This window comes from Cervus canadensis, chromosome 20 (genome assembly GCF_019320065.1).
Source record: "Cervus canadensis isolate Bull #8, Minnesota chromosome 20, ASM1932006v1, whole genome shotgun sequence".
Taxonomy (NCBI): domain Eukaryota; kingdom Metazoa; phylum Chordata; class Mammalia; order Artiodactyla; family Cervidae; genus Cervus; species Cervus canadensis.
This window is the reverse complement of record NC_057405.1, coordinates 40,346,710-40,369,306: the sequence shown is the minus strand read 5'-3', so window position 1 is coordinate 40,369,306 and position 22,597 is coordinate 40,346,710. Positions and strand designations below refer to the sequence as shown.

General features: G+C 34.5%; 1 protein-coding gene across 1 annotated transcript in view; it reads right to left on the bottom strand.

Moving 5' to 3' along the window:
* LOC122422712 (triadin-like) overlaps nucleotides 1-22,597 on the bottom strand; it is a 107,190-nt gene that overhangs the window by 69,723 nt on the left and 14,870 nt on the right. Inside the window, exons 5-9 of the mRNA XM_043439330.1 lie at nucleotides 20,511-20,543; nucleotides 20,363-20,389; nucleotides 17,873-17,899; nucleotides 10,779-10,826; nucleotides 1,430-1,477 (exon numbers count right to left, since the gene is read on the bottom strand). Coding sequence (XP_043295265.1) covers nucleotides 1,430-1,477; nucleotides 10,779-10,826; nucleotides 17,873-17,899; nucleotides 20,363-20,389; nucleotides 20,511-20,543 — 183 coding nt within the window. The remainder of the gene's footprint in view (nucleotides 1-1,429; nucleotides 1,478-10,778; nucleotides 10,827-17,872; nucleotides 17,900-20,362; nucleotides 20,390-20,510; nucleotides 20,544-22,597) is intronic.

The window sequence follows — 22,597 nt, the reverse complement described above, 5'->3', positions numbered from 1 at the left end:
TTGCTGTGGTTATAAAAACAATTTGCAAATGCCATAAGATGAGCAGCCAACACCTTTATACTAGAGAAGAGTAAAACTATGAAGCTTAATGAAAGCAAAGTGATTTGATTCTCACTTATACTGAAGCTGATTTCATAAGGAAAAAGGTCTAGTAAATACTAAATACTTAACTAGGAGTTTACATTTTTTCAGATCCTTTCACATATATTTTGAACTCCACATCTAATCAGACAGGCAGGTCAAGTATAATTAACCCTATTTTTTAGAGAAGAAATTTAGGCTCAGAACATTATCAAGGTCAACAAGTTGAGACTGGGATCCATGCTCCTAAACCTCAACTTTATATTTCAGAGACGAACATATCTGCCTCAAAAAGAGGCTGACAGAAACATTCAACTGAACTCTAAAAGTCCAGGTACTCCGCAGAAACCAAAATGAATTTGAAAACTTTTTCAATGTGATTTTTATTTTGATAAGCCCAAGGAAGTCAATCCTTGACTAATTTTTTAAATTAGTCAATCCTTGACTTAGTTTACTTATCTGAAATATGAGGGTTTGAATGATTTTCTTAATATATTTATGTAAAAATATCTAAATTTCTGATATTAGGAATTTGTCTCTAAGGAGAAATTATTTTCATTTTATTCTTGACAAAATTATGCTAGTTCTAACCTCACCTACTGATTATAATTAATATTATAATATTATAGTATATTAGAAGCCAAAGGATTGAGGGAACAACAATTAAAATCATTAGCAATGTGAGCTCTAACAGAAGGCATAACATCACCTCAAATGCTTTTACTCTACTATGCTGTAGTATTTTCCTCAAGCATATTCTAGAGTGATATGTTTATTATATAGCTGCATAAGTAAAAAGAAAATGCATTATTTATAGCATTGTGACTTATAATCCTGAAATTTTAGACCTCTTGGGAGAATCAATTGCTGAAGTCGTAATACAGACTCAAGTAATTTACTTGTATTGCTGGTTTTTCACTTTGTTTTAACATATTATTTTTCAAGCAGTAGAAATTGTTCTTGCATAAACAGAATTGTTTCATCGCTGTTCTTTAAACTATGATCAATCAGGTGGTGTTAAAACCACAAATCACACAGGAAACAATGTCTACCAATTGGCCTGAAAGTTTTCCTTATTCCCAACAATCTTCAGCATTGTTCTTGGTGTAATTAAGCAGTTTGTGGAGCTTTCCTGTTCTGAACTTACACTCAGTTTAGTTATACAAAAGAACAAAAACCCAGATTGCCACCTCACACTCTCCCTGGCACAGAGAAACATACAAGGACAGTGATAGAGAGCAATCGATTTAAAGGTTATTGTCGTCCGCCTGTCTGAATCCAGTGCTTTCCTCCTCACGTTGTTGTCTTTCTAAAGAAGATAATGTCAACCTCCTTCATTTTTTTTTACCTTGCTCCACTGTCTTGGTTGTTTTCTCTTCCTTCTTTCCAGGTACAGCTGCAAAGCAGAGATAAGGTTTAAATAAAAGTTCCAATGGAAATGCTGCTTCTGCACAAAAAGGCATTTTGTAACTCATTCAATGCCAAAGATTTCTTCTAAACAGGCTATTTTAAAGCTTTTTCAATACTTCTCATTTCTCTATAATTCAACAGAAACCTACTATTATAAGTCTACTCTGAAAGAATTAGAGAAATAAAAATAATCCCTTGCCCTCTTCCTACTAGTTTTTACATACTGTTTCCCACCTTATTCTTTTACATGTTGCTTTGATAAACAAGCTCTGTGAAGAGTTCTGCTTGATAGGATTATGATTAATCGACTTACATTCCAGGTTATTGCTGGAACCACTTAGCATCTTGAAAATGTCAACAAGGTGCTCATTTAAATTCATGCTTAATATCGCTTAATTAGCTCAAAGGACAGTGTCGCCATGCTTGAGATTTGCTTAAATACTAAATGAAGTCATCCCAAATTACAAGTAACCAAAAAAAAAAAAAAAGTATTACTTTGGTGCTATTTCTGAAGAACTACTGAAATTTTACTACTGTTGGTGGAGCAGTAAAATTATCTGTTTACCTGTTTATACATCCAAGAAATAGAGTTCAGACAAAGTCAGTGTACTGCAATAACTGATTAAAGCAAGGATCTTCAGAGGACATTGGCAACTATTAGAAGAAGGATGAATGGGCAACTGAATATTGCCATCATACCCGAGTTCACCCTCAAGAGCTACAACTTTGAAGCGAAAATGTGGTTGTCACCAACTTAACACACTGATGAAACTTAGAACAACTCATTCATAATGGGACATCCAGACATTCTGCGCTTCTAATGACACACAGTGTGATATACAACAGTATCACCTCTGAAGTATCCTTGCCGAAGCATTCAAATGGAATCAAGTTAAGCCAAGATTTAATCAAACATAGGATATAAAGAACATATTAAGAAATATTCTGAAGAAACTATTATAGAAAACCTAAAGTGTCTGCAGTGTAAATGACCATGATCTTTTCAAAAAGTTAATGATATTAACTAGAGCGAAAAAAGGGAAGAGTTTTATATAAAACTTCCTAAGTTCACTCAGTTGTAATAGTTCATCTGTAGATTCTTTAGAAATTTTCAAAAAAAATTTTCAAATAGACAATTTCACCTGTGAATAAAGTTTTATTTTTAATTTTTTTATTTCTGTACAAATTACTTCTTTTTCTCACTTTATTGCAAGGGTTGGAATACCTAGTATAATATTTAGTACAAGTGCTGATAACAGACATCCTTGTCTTTTCCAATTCTCAGTGAGAAATCTTTCCATTTTCTCCATTGAGTATAATATTTGTTAATAGTTTTTGTATATATAGTCTCAGAATAGGGAAGTTTCTTTCTACTTTAATATGAAATACATCAAATGCATCATTTATGAAAAGTTTAATTTCCCTTTATATTATTATCGTTAATTATGTTGATTTTTGAAATTGCATTCCAGAAATAAAACCAACTTGGTTGCATGTTGTCTTCTGCATGTAATATCAGACTTTTTATTGTTGTACAGTTGCTAAATCCTATCCAATTCTTTGTGACTCCATGGACTGCATAATACAGGCTTCCTTGTCCTTCACCATCTCCTGGAGCTTGCTCAAACTCATGTCCATTGAATCAGTGATGCCATCCAACCATCTCATCATCTGTCACCCCCTTCACCTCCTGCCTTCAATCTTTCCCAGCATCAGGGTCTTTTCTAATGAGCCAGCTCTTTGCATCAGGTGGCCAAAGTATTGGAGCTTCAACTGCAGCATCAGCATCAGTTCTTCCAATGAATATTAAAGAGTGATTTTCTTTAGAATTGACTGGTTTGATCTTGCAGTCCAAGGGACTCTCAAGCGTCTTCTCCAACACCACAGTTCAAAAGCATCAATTCTTCAGTGCTCAGCCTTCTTAATGGTCCAACTCTCACATTCATACTTGACTACTGGAAAAACCATAGCTTTGACCATATGGACCTTTGTTGGTCCATAAAAGCAAAGTAATGTCTCTGCTTTTTAATATGTGATCTAAGTTTGTCATAGCTTTTCTTCCAAGGAGTAAGTGTCTTTTAATTTCACAGTTGCAGTCGTTATCTGCAGTGATTTTGGAGCCCAGGAAAATAAACTCTGTCACTGCTTCCATTGTTCCCCAACCTATTTGCCATAAAGGGATGGGGCTGGATGCCATGATCTTAGTTTTTTGAATGCTGAGTTTTAAGCCAGCTTTTTCACTCTCCTCTTTCACTTTCATCAAGAGGCTCTTTAGTCCCTTTTCGCTTTTTGCCACAAGGGTGGTGTCCTCTGCATATCTGAGGTTATTGACATTGTACTGGCAATCTTGATCGGGCTTGAACTTCATCCAGTCCAGCATTTTGCATGATGTACTCTGCACATAAGTTAAACAAGCAGAGTGACCATACATAGCTTGGACATACTCCTTTCCCAATTTGGAACCAGTCCGTTTTTCCATGTCCGGTTCTAACTGTTGCTTATTGACCAGAATACAGGTTTCTCAGGAGGCAGATAAGGTGGTCTGGTATTTTCATCTCTTGAAGAATTTCCTACAGTTTGTTGTGATCCACACAGTCATATGCTTTAGCGTAGTAAATAAAGCAGAAGTAGATGTTTTTCTGGAAAGCTCTTTCTTTTTCTATGATCCATCATCAGATGTTGGCAATTTGACCTTTGGTCCCTCTGTCTTTTCTAAATCCAGTTTGAACATCCTGAAGTTCACAGTTCACATACTGTTGAAGCCTACCTTGTAGAATTTTGTGCATTACTTTGCTAGCGTGTCAAATGAGTGTAATTGTGCAGTAGCTTGAACATTCTTTGGCATTGCTTTTCTTTGGGATTGGAATGAAAACTGACCTTTTCCAGTTTGGTGGCCACTCCTGAGTTTTGCAAATTTGCTGGCATATTGAGTGCAACACTTTCAAAGCATCATCTTTTAGGATTTGATAATAGCTCAGCTGGAACTCCATCACTTCCATTAGCATTGTTCATAGTGATGCTTCCTAAGGCCCACGTGACTTCTCATTCCAGGATGTCTGGCTCTAGATGAGTGATCACACCACTTGGATCACACCATTCATACTGATCAACATTTGGAGGGGTCTATTTTAGGGGAAAAAGTAGATTTGTGCTGCACAAAGATTCCAGCTACGAAGGAAACAAAGCAGCTATATCATTCTTACACACTAATGCCTTGATTATGGACAGACAGTCCTGAAAGGAACTGTGAGGTGGAGAAGTGGGTTTTCTTATAGTTTCAGGTTTGTTTTCATTTACTTTATCACTGTTTAATTACCTGCAAAGTTCCAGCTTATCGCAAACCTCAATCTCACTTTTATTACAAAGATACCAAAAGATGCTTTCTCAAATTAAAGCTAGTGGCTTTAGTATTTATATCTTACTATATAATACTATTGAGGTAACATTGATTAATAATGTTATGCAACTTCTATGTGTACAAGATTATATTTCTACTTTTGAATAAATTATAGAATGCTCACCACCAAAAATTTAGTTTCCGATCTTTACTATCGTATTTACACATTCATCCCCCCTGAACCTTCCCCACCACTCTGATCTCTATATCTACATGTTAGGTTTTGTTTTCTTTGTTGATTTATTTTAGTTTCCTGTTTGTTTTTTATATTCTACTCATGAGTAAAATTAGATGACACATGCCTTTGTCTGATTTAATTCACTTGACGTTACTTGCATGTGCCACAGCACTTTACTTCAAATGTCTAAAATTAATCTTGTCTTCTCTCACAAAATAGTTTATTTTTATCTTTTTCATTTTTATTACCCATTTTATTATTCATTTTCATTTTTATCATTTCATATTTATATTAAATAATATTCTTCTAGTTGTTGTTGTTTACTAGTTAAGTTTGTCTGACTCTTTTGTGACCCCATGGACTGTAGCTCACCAGGCTCCTCTCTCCATGGTATTTCCCAGGCAAGAATACTGGGGTGGGTGGCCCTTTCCTCCTCCAATATTCTTCTAGTACTCAGCTTCAAACTTTTTATTAGATAATTTCTGAACCTTTCCCTTGCAAAGTTGGACAACCTTGTCAAGTTCCATAGAATCTATTTTATAATAGCGCTCATATAATATCCCTTCTTTCCAATTTCATGACTAATATCAGATCCTAATGGACATTGCCTATATCATTGCCAAACTTCCTAATGAGCCTCAGTTCAGTCAGTCAGTTCAGTCGCTCAGTTGTGTGCAACTTTTTGCGACCCCATGGACTGCAGCACGCCAGGCCTCCCTGTCCATTGCCAACTCCCAGAGTTTACTCAAACTCCTGTCCATTGAGTCGGTGACGCCATCCAACCATCTCATCCTCTGTCGTGCCCTTCTCCTCATACCTTCAATCTTTCCCAGCATCAGGGTCTTTTCAAATGAGTCAGTTCTTCGCATCAGGGGGCCTAAGTATTGGAATTTCAGCTTCAGCGTCAGTCGTTCCAATGAACACCCAGGACTGATCTCCTTTAGGATGGACTGGTTGGATCTCCTTGCAGTCCAAGGGACTCTCAAGCATCTTCTCCAACACCACAGTTCAAAAGCATCAATTCTTCTGTGCTCAGATTTCTTTATAGTCCAACTCTCACATCCATACATGACTACTGAAAAAACCATAGCTTTGACTAGATGGACCTTTGTTGGCAAAGTAATGTCTCTGCTTTTTAATATGCTGTCTAGGTTGGTCATAACTTTTCTTCCAAGGAGCAAGCGTCTATTAATTTTCTAAAGCAAAAGTCTGAGTATCATTCCTATACTTACAATTCTTCTCTGACTCCTTAGTGCTCATAAGATAGAGCTGAATTTTAAAATCAGGCCCCCTTACAGCATTATTAGCACTAGTTGTATTAATTTATATTGTATTCTTGAGACTCTTTTTTTTTTTTCTTGAGACTTTTATTACTCTTCATAGACACCATGCAGTTTCCCTCTGCTTTGCCTTCCTCTGTTACATAGGCCCAAGATACTCTTTCAACTAATTATTATGTAACAAAAGACTACCTGTTACTTAGGGCTTAAATTTAAAGTCACCTTTTAAAGCAAATCTTTTGCTTTTCCTAAGGTAAGAATAATTTTTAAACTCCTATGGCACTTTATCTCTATTTATCTATTTACCCTGTTGGCTTTCAAACATAAACTATGATCATATGGAAAACATTTAGCTGAAAGCAAGAAAAAAAAAAAATGAGGCCTAAATAACTCATGGAGCCAATCAAGGTTCATATATCCATGAATTTAATTTTAATTGCTTAAGTAATATCTGAATATTTCTTTAAGTTTTCACATAGTGTATGATCCACAAGTATATGTTGAATGAAAGTGAAAAGTATTTGAAAACTTCAAAACAAATATAAAACAGTAAGATAATTATCATACTGATGATTTAATACTATATATCTCCAAATAAAATTTGACTTAAAAGCAAGCTTAAGATTAAACAATTTATACCAGATACAAACTGGCACACTGTGATTAATTTAAAATTTTTAATTATTTTTCTAACTTTGAACATTAAAATGATTGTAAACTCAGTAGTTTCCACTAAACATTGTAACACAGTTCCTAGTTCAAGCCTCAATGTTGAATAATAAAGTCCAGTATCTTAAAAACAAAGAAAGCCCAAAGGCGATTGGGGGTTGGTTACTATATGTATGATGAAACAATATATATTTCATGTGTGATTAATTGTCACTGATAAGAAGAAATGAAACTACCTGACAAATGAGAAGAGTCTCCTTTAAATGTTATGTCACTTGTCAAACTGGTTAAGTCCTACCTGAGTTTCAAAATATTTATGGCGGCTTTGGAAGGAACACTTGTTTCTGTTCATTTTCTATAGCTGCAAGGAAATCTAATACGTAAAGTCATATTTAAATTAATGATTGAGGTACGAGATAAGATTAACTAGAGGCAAAGTAACTAATGCCAACACTCTATTTTCATAAACAGGTTATTTACCTCCTTGCATTTCATTCTGAGCCTAGCAATCAGTTCTAATTAATCCCAACCAAAATGCTTGGCCTTACTCTAAACTCAGAGATCATTCTTGGTTGAATATTTCAGTGAATTCACTAAATTAAGATTCAATATTAATTCAGTATGTCTGTTTACTCTAATGGGACTTGACTAACTCCATATTGAAAGTGAAAGTGAAAGTGAAGTCGCTCAGTGGTGTCCGACTCTTCGCGACCCTGTGGACTGTAGCCTACCAGACTCCTCCGACCATGGGATTCTCCAGGCAAGAATACTGGAGTGGGTTGCCATTTCCTTCTCCAGGGGATCTTCCCAACCCAGGGATCGAACCCAGGTCTCCCACATTGGAGGCAGACGCTTTAACCTCTGAGCCACCAGGGAAGCCTTATTATGGAACTCCATATTATGTGTGCTCATATTTCTACCCTAAATATATAGCTTCCAAGTGATTCATAGTCTGTGCATGGGTCAGCTACTAGTTTTCAAATCTTTCCTTCTTAACTCTGTCTCCAGACTGTCTTGACAATCAAAGATTTCTTGAGGCTCAATATGTGAAATCTAATTCCAGATAAAATCCATATAACTGCTACTTGGACATCCCAACTGGTCTCATTCACAACTGAAGATTTTGAACACAACTCTGCCTTCCTTCTGTTCTTGCTTCAACATATATAGATGTCCTTACCTTATAGTTACTTACTAGATCTATGTACCCTGTGAAACTGTATTTAGACCCTTAGCCTTGTTATTGACACCATGGAATTACCCATTCTGAAGCACCCAGGTTGTACTCATTACACTTAATGCAGACAAGCAAAAGTGATTTCAGAATAAGACCTCATAAAAGAATGACATATATTAATATGGACTCCCAATAAATTCAAGGCTCTGCCACTTATGGCAAATCGATACCTAGTAAAACATGTTAATGAAACAGGTATCATGGTCACTTATCTCAAAAATGACATCACAAATAATAGGTTACTAAGAAAAAAGCTGTCTAAGAAACAGATTTTATTTCTATCTACTATAAATTCAGAATAATAAGTAGAGTTATATTTGAAAAAGCAAACCCATTAAATAATTCAACTGGTTCTAATTAAGTATTATCTTATAGTACAGTTTATATTTCCTTTAAGTATCCTTTAATTATTTGTCTTTCATCAGTATATACATGTGTATAGTAACTTATACACTAGTTTATATAACTAACATATTAATTTATAGCTTACTTGATTAACTAATATATACATTTATCAATATATCCATGTATTCATATATATATATGAATATATATATATATATATATAAAGCTTGGGAATGTGGATATGTATCATATATATTTTATATCTCCCTATAGCCTTGATACATATTTTCCTAAAGAGCATATGCAATAAAGAGCTTTTAAGAAGAAAAATGTTAAGTCATTTTAGTGGCATATATGGGAAAGGGTATGTGTGTAGTGTTTGTATATGTGTGTGTGGAGGATAGGGTTGCTAAACTGTGCCTTGAGATTCTTCCAAAGATACTGGATATATTATTGATTTCATATCTATTTGTAAAGCAAAATCACAAATTTCAATATTATCCCAGTTTATTTTGAATGGAGAATATATAAATTTCTCATCATACTGAATATTATTAACATATATTAATGTTCTTAAAGATATTCTTTAGAGTATCAACTAAGAGGAGTCAATATTCACATAATGGTTGCTTCTGATTAGATATAACAAGAAAAATAGATTTAAAAACTTAAATTCCAAACTTCCTAATATATTTCTTTCCAGGCAAGCATCCAAAGGAACGTATTTTCTAATTTTACACTATTCTTACATAAAGTGAACATTGTTCATGGAAGTTCTACTAGTCAAAATTCTGTTTGTTCAAACCCTAAACATACGAATCACTGTAATGAGTTTGAATGCTCTCCAGATGATTGGATTCTGTGGAGTTTACACAGTTGCATTTCTTCAATTTACTTTCAAAAACGAACTTACAATTAGACTATAATTACTATCTTTAGATTATGACCCTAAAGGAATAAAAAATTTTGGCATCAGAGTATTGAAGACAAAGCCTTGTTAACATAGGTACTACAAATCTTGTGCAAAGTGACTTTGTTCCGTATCAGTGAAATAGTAAAATCAATAAATAAAGCTCTTCTATAAGCATCTCTGAAAGAGATGGGAATACCAGACCACTTGACCCGCCTCTTGAGAAACCTATACACAGCTCAGGAAGCAACAGTTAGAACTGGACGTGGAACAACAGACTGGTTCCAAATAGGAAAAGGAGTACATCAAGGCTGTATATTGTCACCCTGCTTATTTAACTTATATGCAGAATACATCATGAGAAACGCTGGACTGGAATGAGCACAAGGTGGAATCAAGATTGCCGGGAGAAATATCAATAATCTCAGATATGCAGATGACACCACCCTTATGGCAGAAAGTGAAGAGGGACTAAAAAGCCTCTTGATGAAAGTGAAAGAGGAGAGTGAAAAAGTTGGCTTAAAGCTCAACATTCAGAAAACTAAGATCATGGCATCCAGTCCCATCACTTCATGGCAAATAGATGGGGAAATAGTAGAAACAGTGGCTGACTTTATTTTTCGGGGCTCCAAAATCACTGCAGATGGTGATTGCAGCCATGAAATTAAAAGACACTTACAACCTAAATAGCATATTAAAAAGCAGAGACATTACTTTGCCAACAAAGGTCCGTCTAGTCAAGGCTATGGTTTTTCCAGTGGTCATGTATGGATGTGAGAGTTGGACTGTGAAGAAAGCTGAGCACCGAAGAATTGATGCTTTTGAACTGTGGTGTTGGAGAAGACTCTTGGGAGTCCCTTGGACTGCAAGGAGATCCAACCAGTCCATCCTAAAGGAGATCAGTCCTGGGTGTTCATTGGAAGGACTGATGCTGAAGCTGAAACTCCAATACTTTGGCCACCTCATGCAAAGAGTTGACTCACTGGAAAAGACCCTGATGCTGGGAAGGATTGGGGGCAGGAGGAGAAGGGGACGACAGAGGATGGGATAGCTGGATGGCATCACCAACTCAATGGACATGAGTTTGAGTAAATTCCGGGAGTTGGTGATGGACAGGGAGGCCTGGAGTGCTGTGATTCATGGGGTTGCAAAGAGTCGGACACGACTGAGCGGCTAAACTGAACTGATAAGCATTAAACAATACATTAAGTTAGAAACTTTAGCATAAAGAAGTTATAGTCATGACATCTTTTTCTTTAAGCTGCACTGACCTTTTTTCGATGAGGCAGAACCAACCTCTTCTTTGGTTCGTTCAGTCTCTGTAAATTCAGATATTAAAGAACAAGAAATGGATATTAGACATGCCAGGTCAATACCTTAGAGTATTTGAAGTCAGACAAGACTAAAACTACCTAAAGGATAAAATGTATGTGGCACCTAAGAGCAAAGCAAGCAGCAGAGAAAACTTGGCTTTAATGTGCTTGAATTTTTTTGTAACCAGTTGTGAAGTAATACAGACGTTCTCTTCCAAGATACAATCCTTGTGAAAAATGCATACCTTTCCAACCCCCTGTAAGCTTAGGTAATAAAATATCACCAATCTCTTTGAAACCTCTTATTTGTCTCACTACTCATTGCATACCTCTCTCTTCATCTCAGAATATCACTGCCCTAATTTCTGTATAAATCATTTATTTTTCTGTAGTTTTTTATTACATGAATTTATCTTCAAACAAAGGTAAGGCCAGTATACACAGGTTGAGTTTTATTGTTTAGTGATATATAAATGGAATTTTTTTTTTTTAATTCTTGTAATTGGCTTCCTTCAAAATGTGTTGAGATGCAGTGTTAAAATAGTTTAACAAGATGGCCTACTAGACTTTAACAGCTTTAGTGGTTTGAAAGAAACCAAAGGCAGAGTCAACAAGATTCAAGATTTTTCTTGAATCAAGAAAATGGTACTCAAGAGCAATTATCGTTAAGAGTCAAATAACTAAGTTTTCCCAAATAAGGCAATATACGTCACAGCCAATTAATATTTTTTTGCTTTGCTTCCAGGTAGTCTCTACAAAACCTCTGACATAGCCCCTACTAGCAGAGTCCCCCTCATGTTTTTGTCACTCTCCTATTTGATTCACTGTTTACTTAAACTTTTTACACAAGTCATGCTGATATGAGTAGCTGTAGTTGATCGCTTTCACTGTTGTGTAGCACCCCACTGTATACATATTCTACATATTATACATTCCCCTGCCAATGAACACTGGGTCCTGTCCAATTTTGTATTATTATAAATGCTGCTGCTATGAATATTCCTGCATATGAATCCTGGTGCAATGTGCAAGAATTTTCTTAGAAGTGAAAGTGCTAGGTCATAGCATGCACTCTTGTTTAAATAAATGCCATATTTTTCCAAAGTTTTACATTTATACCACCAGTATATGTAAGAGTTTCTATTGTTTCATAGCATAACCATCACCAGAATGAACATTTTCCTCCATTTTTGTAATGGGGTCAATTTGATATGTGTAAAATAGTATTACTGTGATTTTAAGAAAATTTTCATTATTATTAACACACTAAATCTATTTTGACATATTTTTAGGCCATTTTGTGTCTTTCTTGTTTTATTTTTGATACTTGCTTATATCTTTTATTCATTTTTCTACCCACTATTCTATCAAGTTCTTTGTCCTTTTTTAGAGTTTTTTTTCACTACTAATCTCTAGTTACTAATACAGGCTACAAACATCTTTTCCAAATATGTAGCTTGTCTTTTATCTCTTTATGGTATCTATTGATTGGCTTTAATTTTAATATAATAAAATATATTAAACTTTTTATGACTTGAATTTGCATGTAATTTTTGAGATTCAACTGTATTTCAAAATAATATAAAAATATATCTTCCTATACTTATTTAATGCCTTGTTTTGTTCAATTTCTGAAACCATCCAGAACTGATATTTTGAAGTTGTACAAAGTAGGAATAAATTACTTCTTTGCAATGAATACCAACTGCATCAGCAATACTCAGAAATAATCTCTCCATTCTCTATTGAAATGGCTGTTTTTTTCTTACATCAGATTTTGATCAAGTGGAATTGTTTTAGGTCTCTTTTGTTCCTGTCCTACTGGAAAACTTTAGATCTGCCCCAATACCATGCCATCATTTAAAACACAATATCAAGAGATTGCTTTATTAATAAGACTCAAGTCACATTGCACTTGTCTCAATAGTCATACATTTTAGTGTTATTTTGCTGTACTCATTATATTTCCATAAAGTTTATTTCTGATTTTCTCTTTTGAAACTCTTTCCTCTTCCTCCATGCTTCCTTGTTCTAAACTGAACTCAGATTCTACTTCTGCTAGTACTCCTTTATCTAGCTTGGTTTTCTTTGAACCAAACTTGATGAATATTCTTAAGCTCTGAACCATGACATTTTCCAGTTTCAGGATGGCACCCAGGACACCAACTGTGGCTTTATAAGTAGGATTAAATAAGAAGCACATCTTGCCCTACAATCTAAATCAGCCCCAGGTCTATTACAGTCTAGTTTTTATGGTACTTAAATTCCCAAACCAGCACCTGGCATTGTATCAGTGCTATTTTAAGTTCAATCAGGCAGCATCATATGTGATTTGGGTAGTGATCATATAATTTATCATCCAAACTAAGCAGGTGAAAAGAGTTGCTAGTAATTATTATTCTGGAATAATACAAATAAACCCAGTCTGCCCTAAATGATGAGATACAGTGTCATATAGGACATGCAACCTGTGGTCTAGACACATCTCACTGATATCAGATCTACTAGTTCAGGCCTATAGATCTTTTTCCCCAGAAATTTCCATGACAGAATATTTAAACTGAGTAAAAAAGCCATGTCACTTTCTAAGTATTATCAGCTGTTCCCAAATAGTCTTCTAGTATCATATATTTGAATAAATTCAAAGGTACTTAGGCTTTAAATTCTGCATACTGGATATTCCTGGAAGATCATGACATATATTGGTAGATCAAGAGATAGATGTGTGCAGTTGTGTGACTCACACATGTAGGTATTGAAATGTAGTTAAGGTGATGAGCAGAGTCAGGCTTGGTGGTTGAGCATAACACAAAAATCCAGTGTGGTGCTAAAACCAAGAAATGAAAAATTCCTGATTGTTGTTATTTAATTCAAATTTAGACCCACAATTAAAAATAACTAGACTTTGGCTCTGATCTGGGTCTTTGGTATCTTTTTTACTCATAATTCAAACTGACCACAGGCTGGTCAAATATGCACAAGAAAATATTATCAAAGCCCTGCTGTCCTTGATAAGAGGAATAAATCAATGTATGGCAGTACTTTACAAAGGTTTGAAGAATACTGGTCCTCGAAGTGTTCTTTTGGAAAAAGAGAGTGATGTCTAATGTATTTGCTAAGCACTGTCAACTATATTCCCTCTTGATCACCAAGAGTAGTGTAAAAGATCTGCATCTAAAAATCTACTTGTTTTACCCCCTTCCTTCATGAAAATAAGTAGTCATACCATCAACCCCTATTTCATTATCCAATGTGGTGGTAAGGAGTTGGGGGGGATGTGCAGTGGACTGAAGGAAGGAGAACTGGGTGTGTTGAGGCATTTTTTTAATGCAGTATGAAAATGGAAAAGGTCAATTTTCATTCCAATCCCAAAGAAAGGCAATGCCAAAAAATGTTCAAACTACTGCACAATTGTACTAATTTCACATGCCAGCAAGCTAAAGATCAAAATCCTTCAAGCTAGGCTTAAATAGTACATGAACTGAGAACTTCCAGATGTACATCTGGATTTAGAGAAGGCAGAGGAACCAGAGATCAAACTGCCAACATTTTGCATTGTAAGAAAAAAAAAAAATAGAATTTAAAGAAAAACATCTGCTTCTGCTACATTGACTATGCTAAAGCCTTTGACTGTGTAGATCACAAGTAACTGTGGAAAATTCTTAAAGAGATGGGAATACTAGACTAACTTACCTGTTTTCTGAGAAATCTGTATGCAGGTCAGGAAGCAATGGTTAGAACCAGGCATGGAACAATGAACTGGTTGAAAATTGGGAAAGGAGTACGCAATGGCTGTTTATTGTCCCCCTGCTTACTTAACTTATATGCAGAGTACATCATGTGAAATGCCGGGCTGGATAAAGCACAAGCAGGAATCAAGATTGCCATGAGAAATATCAATAACCTCAGATATGCAGAGGATTCGACCCTATAGCAGAAAGTGAAGAGGAACTAGAGTCCCTTGATGAAGGTGAAAGAGGAGAGTGAAAAAGCTGTTTAAAACTGTGTAAAACAGCTGTTAAAAAGCCGTTTAAAAATGTTTAAAACTCAACATTCAAAAAACGAAGATCATGGCATTAGGTCCCATCACTCATGGCAAAAATAGATGGGGAAACAATGGAAACAGTGACAGACTTTTTTTTCTTGGGTTCCAAAATCACGGCAGATGGTGATAGCAATGATGAAATTAAAAGACTATTGCTCCCTGGAAGAAAAGCTATGACAAACCTAGACAGCATATTAAAAAGCAGAGACATTACTTTGCCAACAAAGGTCCGTCTAGTCAAAGCTATGGCTTTTCCAGTGGTCATGAACAGGTGTGAGAGTTGGACCATAAAGACTGAGTGCTGGAGAATTGATGCTTTTGAACTATGGTGTTGGAGAAGACTCTTGAGAGTCCCTTGGACTGTAAGGAGATCCAACCAGTCCATCCTAAAGGAGATCAGTCCTGAATATTCACTGAAAGGACTGATGCTAAAGCTGAAGCTCCAATATTTTGGCCACCTGATGTGAAGATCTGACTCACTGGAAAGGACCCTGATGCTGGGAAAGACCGAGGGCAGGAGGAGAAGAGAACAACAGAGAATGAGATAGTTGGATGGCATCATCAACTCAATGGAAATGAGTCTGAGCAAACTCTGGGAGATAGTGAAGGACAGGGAAGCCTGGTGTGCTGCAGTTCATGGGGTCACAAAAAGTCGGACTCAACTCAGTGATTGAACAATAACAATTATAATGGAATCTTTATCGACCTGCAGAAATTGTAAATCTAGGTTTGGCATCTCTGTTGGTAAAAGGCACTCCTCCTCCATCCACATAATCACTGATGCATAACTTTACATGTGGAGGCAGTAAGTGCCCTTCCGTAGTGTATGCTACATCACTGAACCAGAATGATTTCTCTTTTCTTCAAGCTCATGACACCATGAGAACATCCACCCTGTAGTGATATAGCTCCAAACTAGTCTACGTTCTCCAGTGTTTTTCTTATACTAATCTTGATTTCCTTAGGACCTAGAACAAATAATTCTACACCACAAATTCAACTCACATTCTAGTTATTTCCTTTAATTGAGTGCTGAAGACAAATTACCTTTTACTTTTTCCATAGATTTGCACTAGTCCTGCCAATCTCACCTTCCCTTGTTAATTCAATTATCCCATAAATACTTAATTTATATTAAACTATACATCTCACTTTCTCACTTGCTCTCATAATTTAAGATAATGTAAAATCATATCCTGAATGGTTATATACACAATACTATGTGGCCCATACTTTGTGAGTAACAGAAGGAATTTTCAACAGTATTTGTAATGAGATGACTTAAGCATTAACTTTATAAATAGCTCACCATATATGGAAGCTATGGAAATATTCTTCTGTTGCGTGGTTTCAAGACCAAAAAAAAACCAAAACAAACAAACAAAAAAAAACAAGTTCTTAGTTGGGGAAATGGACGGTCACATTGCTAGCATAGATTTTAAATAATTTATGAATTGTTTTTAATTAACTTCTATACTGGGAGATAATGCCTATGTCAAGTTCAAATCATTCAACTATACAAGGAAATGGATATCAATTCTTTTGAGACTTTTATATTGAGTCTAAGATGATTTGGCAAGCTAAATTTGCTAATTTCCTGCAAAAGATGCTGATCTCTTCAAAACTTGATTGGATAGTGTTTCATAGATAGCAGAACTTACAGAATTTTTTTTTCATCGCAAATGAGTATTTTTATCTAAATGTCACATTTTCCTAGGAAGAAAATGTTCATTTTCAGAGTAATCTCCAATCTAAAGTTCTGAATCACTGCAGCAAAATTATCAATTTTGTTTTATATATTTTCTTGATTATGCATTTCTACAGACTGAGTATTAGCATACTAAATACTCAGTAATATGAAGTTCTAATCAGCTTATATTCAAGTAAAAATTTTCATGAAAACATAAGTGGAATTTTAGATTCATGTTACACCTTTCCTTAAGGTCTAAAATGTCTATGTAAACACTTTCAACTGTAATTTTTAAAAAGACACCAAGCTACACAACATTATATCTTCCATTTTTCTCTGATATATTTACCAATGACATACTCTGTCTCAAAAACCTGGCAGTAAATAAAACATGTATTCTCTTTTTGTACTAGTACTATCGTTAATACTTATGTAACTCTAAGTCAAAAGAAAACATAAACATATTTACACCATGAATAAAAACGTGGTTTGATCTTAAGACAAAGTTTAGAGAAGCTGAAAGAATATTTTGTTCTAAGCTCACACACCATTTTCCCTAAAATAATTGTCATTAATGACAATCTGTTAGATACTTCATCTAATTGAGAAATGCCAACAAAGAAAAAAGCATTTATTCTTTAGTGTATTGTCAAAATTTCATAGATGCAAATGCCACAGTATGTTACAGCTACCAGTTGATAGTTATTAAAAATCTAAGGTTCAAAAGGGAGGGGACATATGTATACTTATGACTGATATATGTTGATGTATGGCAGAAACAAATAATATTGTAAAGCAATCATCCTTCAATTAAAAATATATAAATTTAAAAAATTTTGAGGATAAAAGCCTTAAAAAATTATGATATTGTAAGAGTAATAAATAAATAATAAAATTGTAGGGTTTCATTTCATTAAAGACACAATAACTTTCACTGGTAGACAAATTATGTTGCCTCCTGGTTTGATCAAGTGATTAACCATTAAGAAAATTGCCTATTATGTTTAAAAAAACTGAAAAGATCACTTGTCATTCTGTACAATGGGAAACAAAAATACAAACAATTCTAAAAGATGTTATGATCTAGACAAATTAACATTTACAAATGAAAGTTCTGTAGGTAAGTCTTAAGAACTGATTCACAAAACATACAAGGTTGAGTAAGTATGCATATTTGTTTAACACAACACATAATCAGAGCAAGGAACATTTGGTAAGTCAGCCTTAAAAATTAGCATTAGCATTGTCTAAGCAGAAAGTTAAATGAGTAAGCTGCTGAAATATGCTTTTTGTTTTTTCAAGTTTTAGTCAACATACTTGCTTTAATGTGTTTTTCACTTGGAGCTGTTAAGGACAAAAAAATAATAAGGTCTAAATCAGTTATAAGTCTCCTTGGGTCTCTCTCAAATAGTTTTACAGCTATTTTCATTTTTAAAAAGACTATATTATAGCCTTGTAAACTAAAGAAAAAAGTATATCTGAGAAAAAGAACATACAATGTTGTGCTATTTTCTTTTATAAATTTTAAATATATTAAGGCTTCCTTGATAGCTCAGTTGGTAAAGAATTTGCCTGCAATGCAGGAGACCCCGGTTCGATTCCTGGATCCGGAAGATTCCCTGGAGAAGGGATAGGCTACCAGTTCTGATATTCCTGGGATTCCCTTGTGGCTCAGCTGGTAAACCTGCCTGCAATGAGGGAGACCTGGGTTCGATCCCTGGGTTGGGAAGATCCCCTGGAGAAGGGCAATGCACTCCAGTATTCTGTCCTGGAGAATTCCATGGACTATACAGTCCATGGGGTCATAAAGAGTTGGACAGGACTGAGCAACTTTCATTTCTACTTTCATGAACCACAGATTTCTGATATTCATATACCTTCTCCCAACACAGAATGCTCATTCATGACTCATTCATTTTGTTTTCCATTTTAAATTATATAAGAACAGATTGATTTTATATATAAGCCAATGCAGTTTCCTTAAAGTTTACAAAATGGTATGAAAAGAAGAAAATGAATCAATAAATTACCCAATAGTTGCAAGAAAAAATTTCAAGAAATTTAGATTACTGCATTTTGTCAAATATTAGATCTTAATGTTTAGTTATTAAAACTCTTAAAACTGATTATACCCATCATCAGTCTTCATGTCTCTCCATGTTTATATCTCTCTGATGTATGCTCTAATTTAACTTTCTGCATATGTACACAAGTAAGAATATATGTTATGGCCAAATGGTGGGAACGTTACCCTGGAATACATAATGTGGTGAAAGTGAGATTATTACATATTATAAATTATTTAAGAGTTATTCATGTTTATGTTTTTTCAAAAATTTATTATCATATTTGATATTTTTTTCATCCAATCAAACATTATCAAGTATCAAAAATGTTCTTGACATTATAATAGGCACTGTGGGGATAAAGATATAAAAAATGATCCTCATCTTCTAATTTCTATTTAAACTGGGAAACAGAAAAGGTAATATGATCATAAAAGTATGTTAAGTGTTTTTATATGAAAAATAAAATGATGCCATGGGAACTAGTTGGAGAATCACCTAAATGATTTGGGTTTGCTGAGGATGTTTTACAAACCTGAAAGAAGAATAAGAAATGTGGTTTCGAATCTGACTTGCTGTGGTTTGTGATAGGGGTAGAAGTAATTTAGTAGATTTGCCTGGTTGTTTACATAATATTGCAGTTTTTATTTTGTGCATGTGTGCTAAGTCACTTCATTCGGGTCCAACTCTGCAACCCTATGGGCCACAGCCAGCTAGGCTCCTCTGTCCATAGAATTTTCCAGGTAAGAATACTGGAGTGGGTTGCTGTACCTTCCTCCAGGGTTTTTTCCCAGCCCAAGGATCAAACCTGAGTCTCTTACATCTCCTGCATTGGCAGGCAGGTTCTTTACCACTAGTGCCACCTGGGAAACCCAATTTTTATTTTAATGTATCGCTAATGTAAATGCTATTTCCATTTAAATATATTATGGTGGGAGGAGTGACTAATGGACATCATATGAGGCTATGATTACCTACACACATACACACACAGATCATTAAAGTTCCTTCATCAGGAAATACATTTATACTCATTTGAAACAACAGATAGGGCAAGTTATTAAATGCCTGGAAACTTTAAGAAAATCATTTGATATCTACAGGTACTGAATTCTTAGTTTTTGTTTGTTTGTATGTGTGTTTTTTCTGCTTGTCTGATTCTCAATTCGTTTTTTTCCCCCTCATTCAAATGTAAATAGATTGAAGATATAGTTTATTTCTCTCACTGCAACTACCCTGAGTACTCAAGATGTGTCAATAAAGGACATTTTTGAGAATATCTGCTAGAATTAAATATTTTCTATTTAAAAACAAAGCAATATCAGATGCATTTACAGGAAGGGTTTTGCTTTTATTTTTGTTTTTTACACTAGACTATAACAGGGCTTCTCATACTGCATTGACAAATCCACTGGGGATATTAGGAAGTTGCAGATTCTGATTCAGTGGGTCTGGCATGGGACCAGAGATTCTGCATCTCTAACAATCTCTCAGGAGACCCTTACACTGCTGGTTCACAGAACACACATTGAGTAGCAAGAATGTAACGTATTACTTCCATTTTCTTACATGGCCTTGACATTAACTCTATGTCCAGAGCATGGAAAAATGACATCTCATAAGATGGAAGGATTTCCTGCCCGTTCCCCCTGTCTTGGCCCTTACCCCCTGTCTGAGGCTGCAGCATTAATAAAGCCTGGACATCAGCCAGAAAGACCCCTGCAGCCCCAGTCTGACTCACCTGACTGTTCCTTCTTTGATGACTTTGCTGAATCAAACAAGAAAAGAAAAAAAAAATTAACATTCCATGCTATTTGATGGCATTTCAGCATTCAATTGCAAATTAATATCTCAAAATTAAGAGGATGGAGGAATTTAAAAACCGTTACCTGGTTCCATGTGTTTTTCTTTCTTTTCCTGTTCTGAAATACATTATTTGTGCTTTATTATTATTACTCCAATTTTATTTTCCAACTTAATTGTTCTAAGACAAAGACACATACATGTACTAGCGCAGTATTGCACCAATAATAGCTGCCATGAAGATTAATATCGACATATATTTAAAATAAGTTTTTCCATTTCTTCTCAGTTTTTCCTCATACAACAGCAATAAAGATATTCTGAATATGAGAGGAATTAAAATTTTTCACAGATAAGAATCTAGAAAGATATCATAAGGTCTATAAAGGATGGAAAAAGTTTAAATTTTCTTACTGACTAGATCAATATGAAATAAATTTGGGATAAAAAGTAAGCAATAAGGATAATTATTGCAGTTGCTTTAAAATAATCCTCAGATAAGGATGAACAGATTTCCTCTGGACTTTTTATTATAAGGTGAAATTTTCTTGTATTGAAAAGATATTTGTTTAGCTAAGACAAAGGCTTTGCTGAGGCAGATTTAAGGCACTAAAAATAGACTAAGAATTTTCAGGAAGAAGCACAACACAATTCCCTTGTTTTCAGGACAAATGCTTCTTACAGAGTCCTTTTCAGACAGTGTTTCTTTTTAAGAACACACTTTTGCCAGTATTATATGAGACAAAGCATTATTCTGGCCTCACGATTAAGCTGACATTTATATTAAAATAAGCACTAATTTTATATGAAGCGCAGGTACTAATTTTATATGAAGTGCTATTATCTACACTTCTATTCTTACTTATTTTGCCTTGACGAGCTTGTCAAGTTAATTTAGATGATTGTCAAGTGCTTTAACATAGACACATTAATATCTGATTTTTTAAAGAAAAAGAATGAGATTTCTTTAAGTTTTATTTAGTGCATATATTTTTGAGACTAGAAGATGTTTACACTGAAAGAGTTCTTAGAACTTTATTTTAGAAACATAGAGTGTCATCAAATTTCCTAAGGTCATCACATCAATCTTTCAAGCATACAGTTTTGTTTACAGGCTTGTAGTTGTGATGGTATAATGAGTGATTTAGCCACTCCCAAGATAGCAGGCAGACAATAAAACAAATACAATGGATGGCTTGATCAAATGTTACAAGTCAAAAGGAAGAAGCTCAGGCGACTTAGTTAACAACACAATTAAGAACATTACCAAAAATTGTCTGGAAAACATAGAGTAATTAAATGCATTGCTTAATTTATTGCTGAGCTGAACCACCAACTACAAAAATATTTCTAAGAAATTTCTAAAGTGATAACAATCAAAAAATACTGGAAGTAGACTTGGGTATGCCTCAAAATCGATTACGAGCTATCTGTGAGATTTCAAAGTTAAAATAAGGGTCTTCCAATCACATCAGAATATTATTCTGCAAGCAGAAAAACACCTGTGTTAATTTGGGATGATATGGAGGAAAAGGCTATCGAGCATTTATTATATGGGATAATCAAAATGTAATTATGGAATTGTCTTAATAAATACAAATTAATTTACCATTATATCTACAAGGACTGTGAAATCATATTTACAATTGATTTTTAATTTTTTTTACTTTTCATTTTGAAAAAATATAGATCATTAGAATTGACAAAACCATATACAGGAAGGTCCCATGTACACTTTCCCCATTTCCTCTACCAAGATTTGTATTAAACTGAAAAACAAAACAAAATAAATAACCAACAAGTTGTGGTTATAGCAAAATAAGAATATAGGATTGGAGAAGTATAACTGAATAAAGTAATCTTGAAGTAAAAAAAAAAAGTCACTAAATCCAATAAATAAATATGACAACAAGAACAACAAAAGCAGGTCCAGATGATAAACTAGAGCAAATAAGTTAATTTATAAGGAGGAAACCTCTTTTTTCCTGTCCTTGTTACTGTCCAAGTCACAACCCACAGAACTTCCCAAGCAGAGAGACAGTTGGGATGCTAAACAAATGTCTGGGAAGGCATGTTTATTTATCAAATATATCAATACTCTGAAGATTATCAAGAAGTTGCAGTGTCTGTGGGAACTTTTAAATCATACAGACTGTAATAAAGTAAGTGCCTT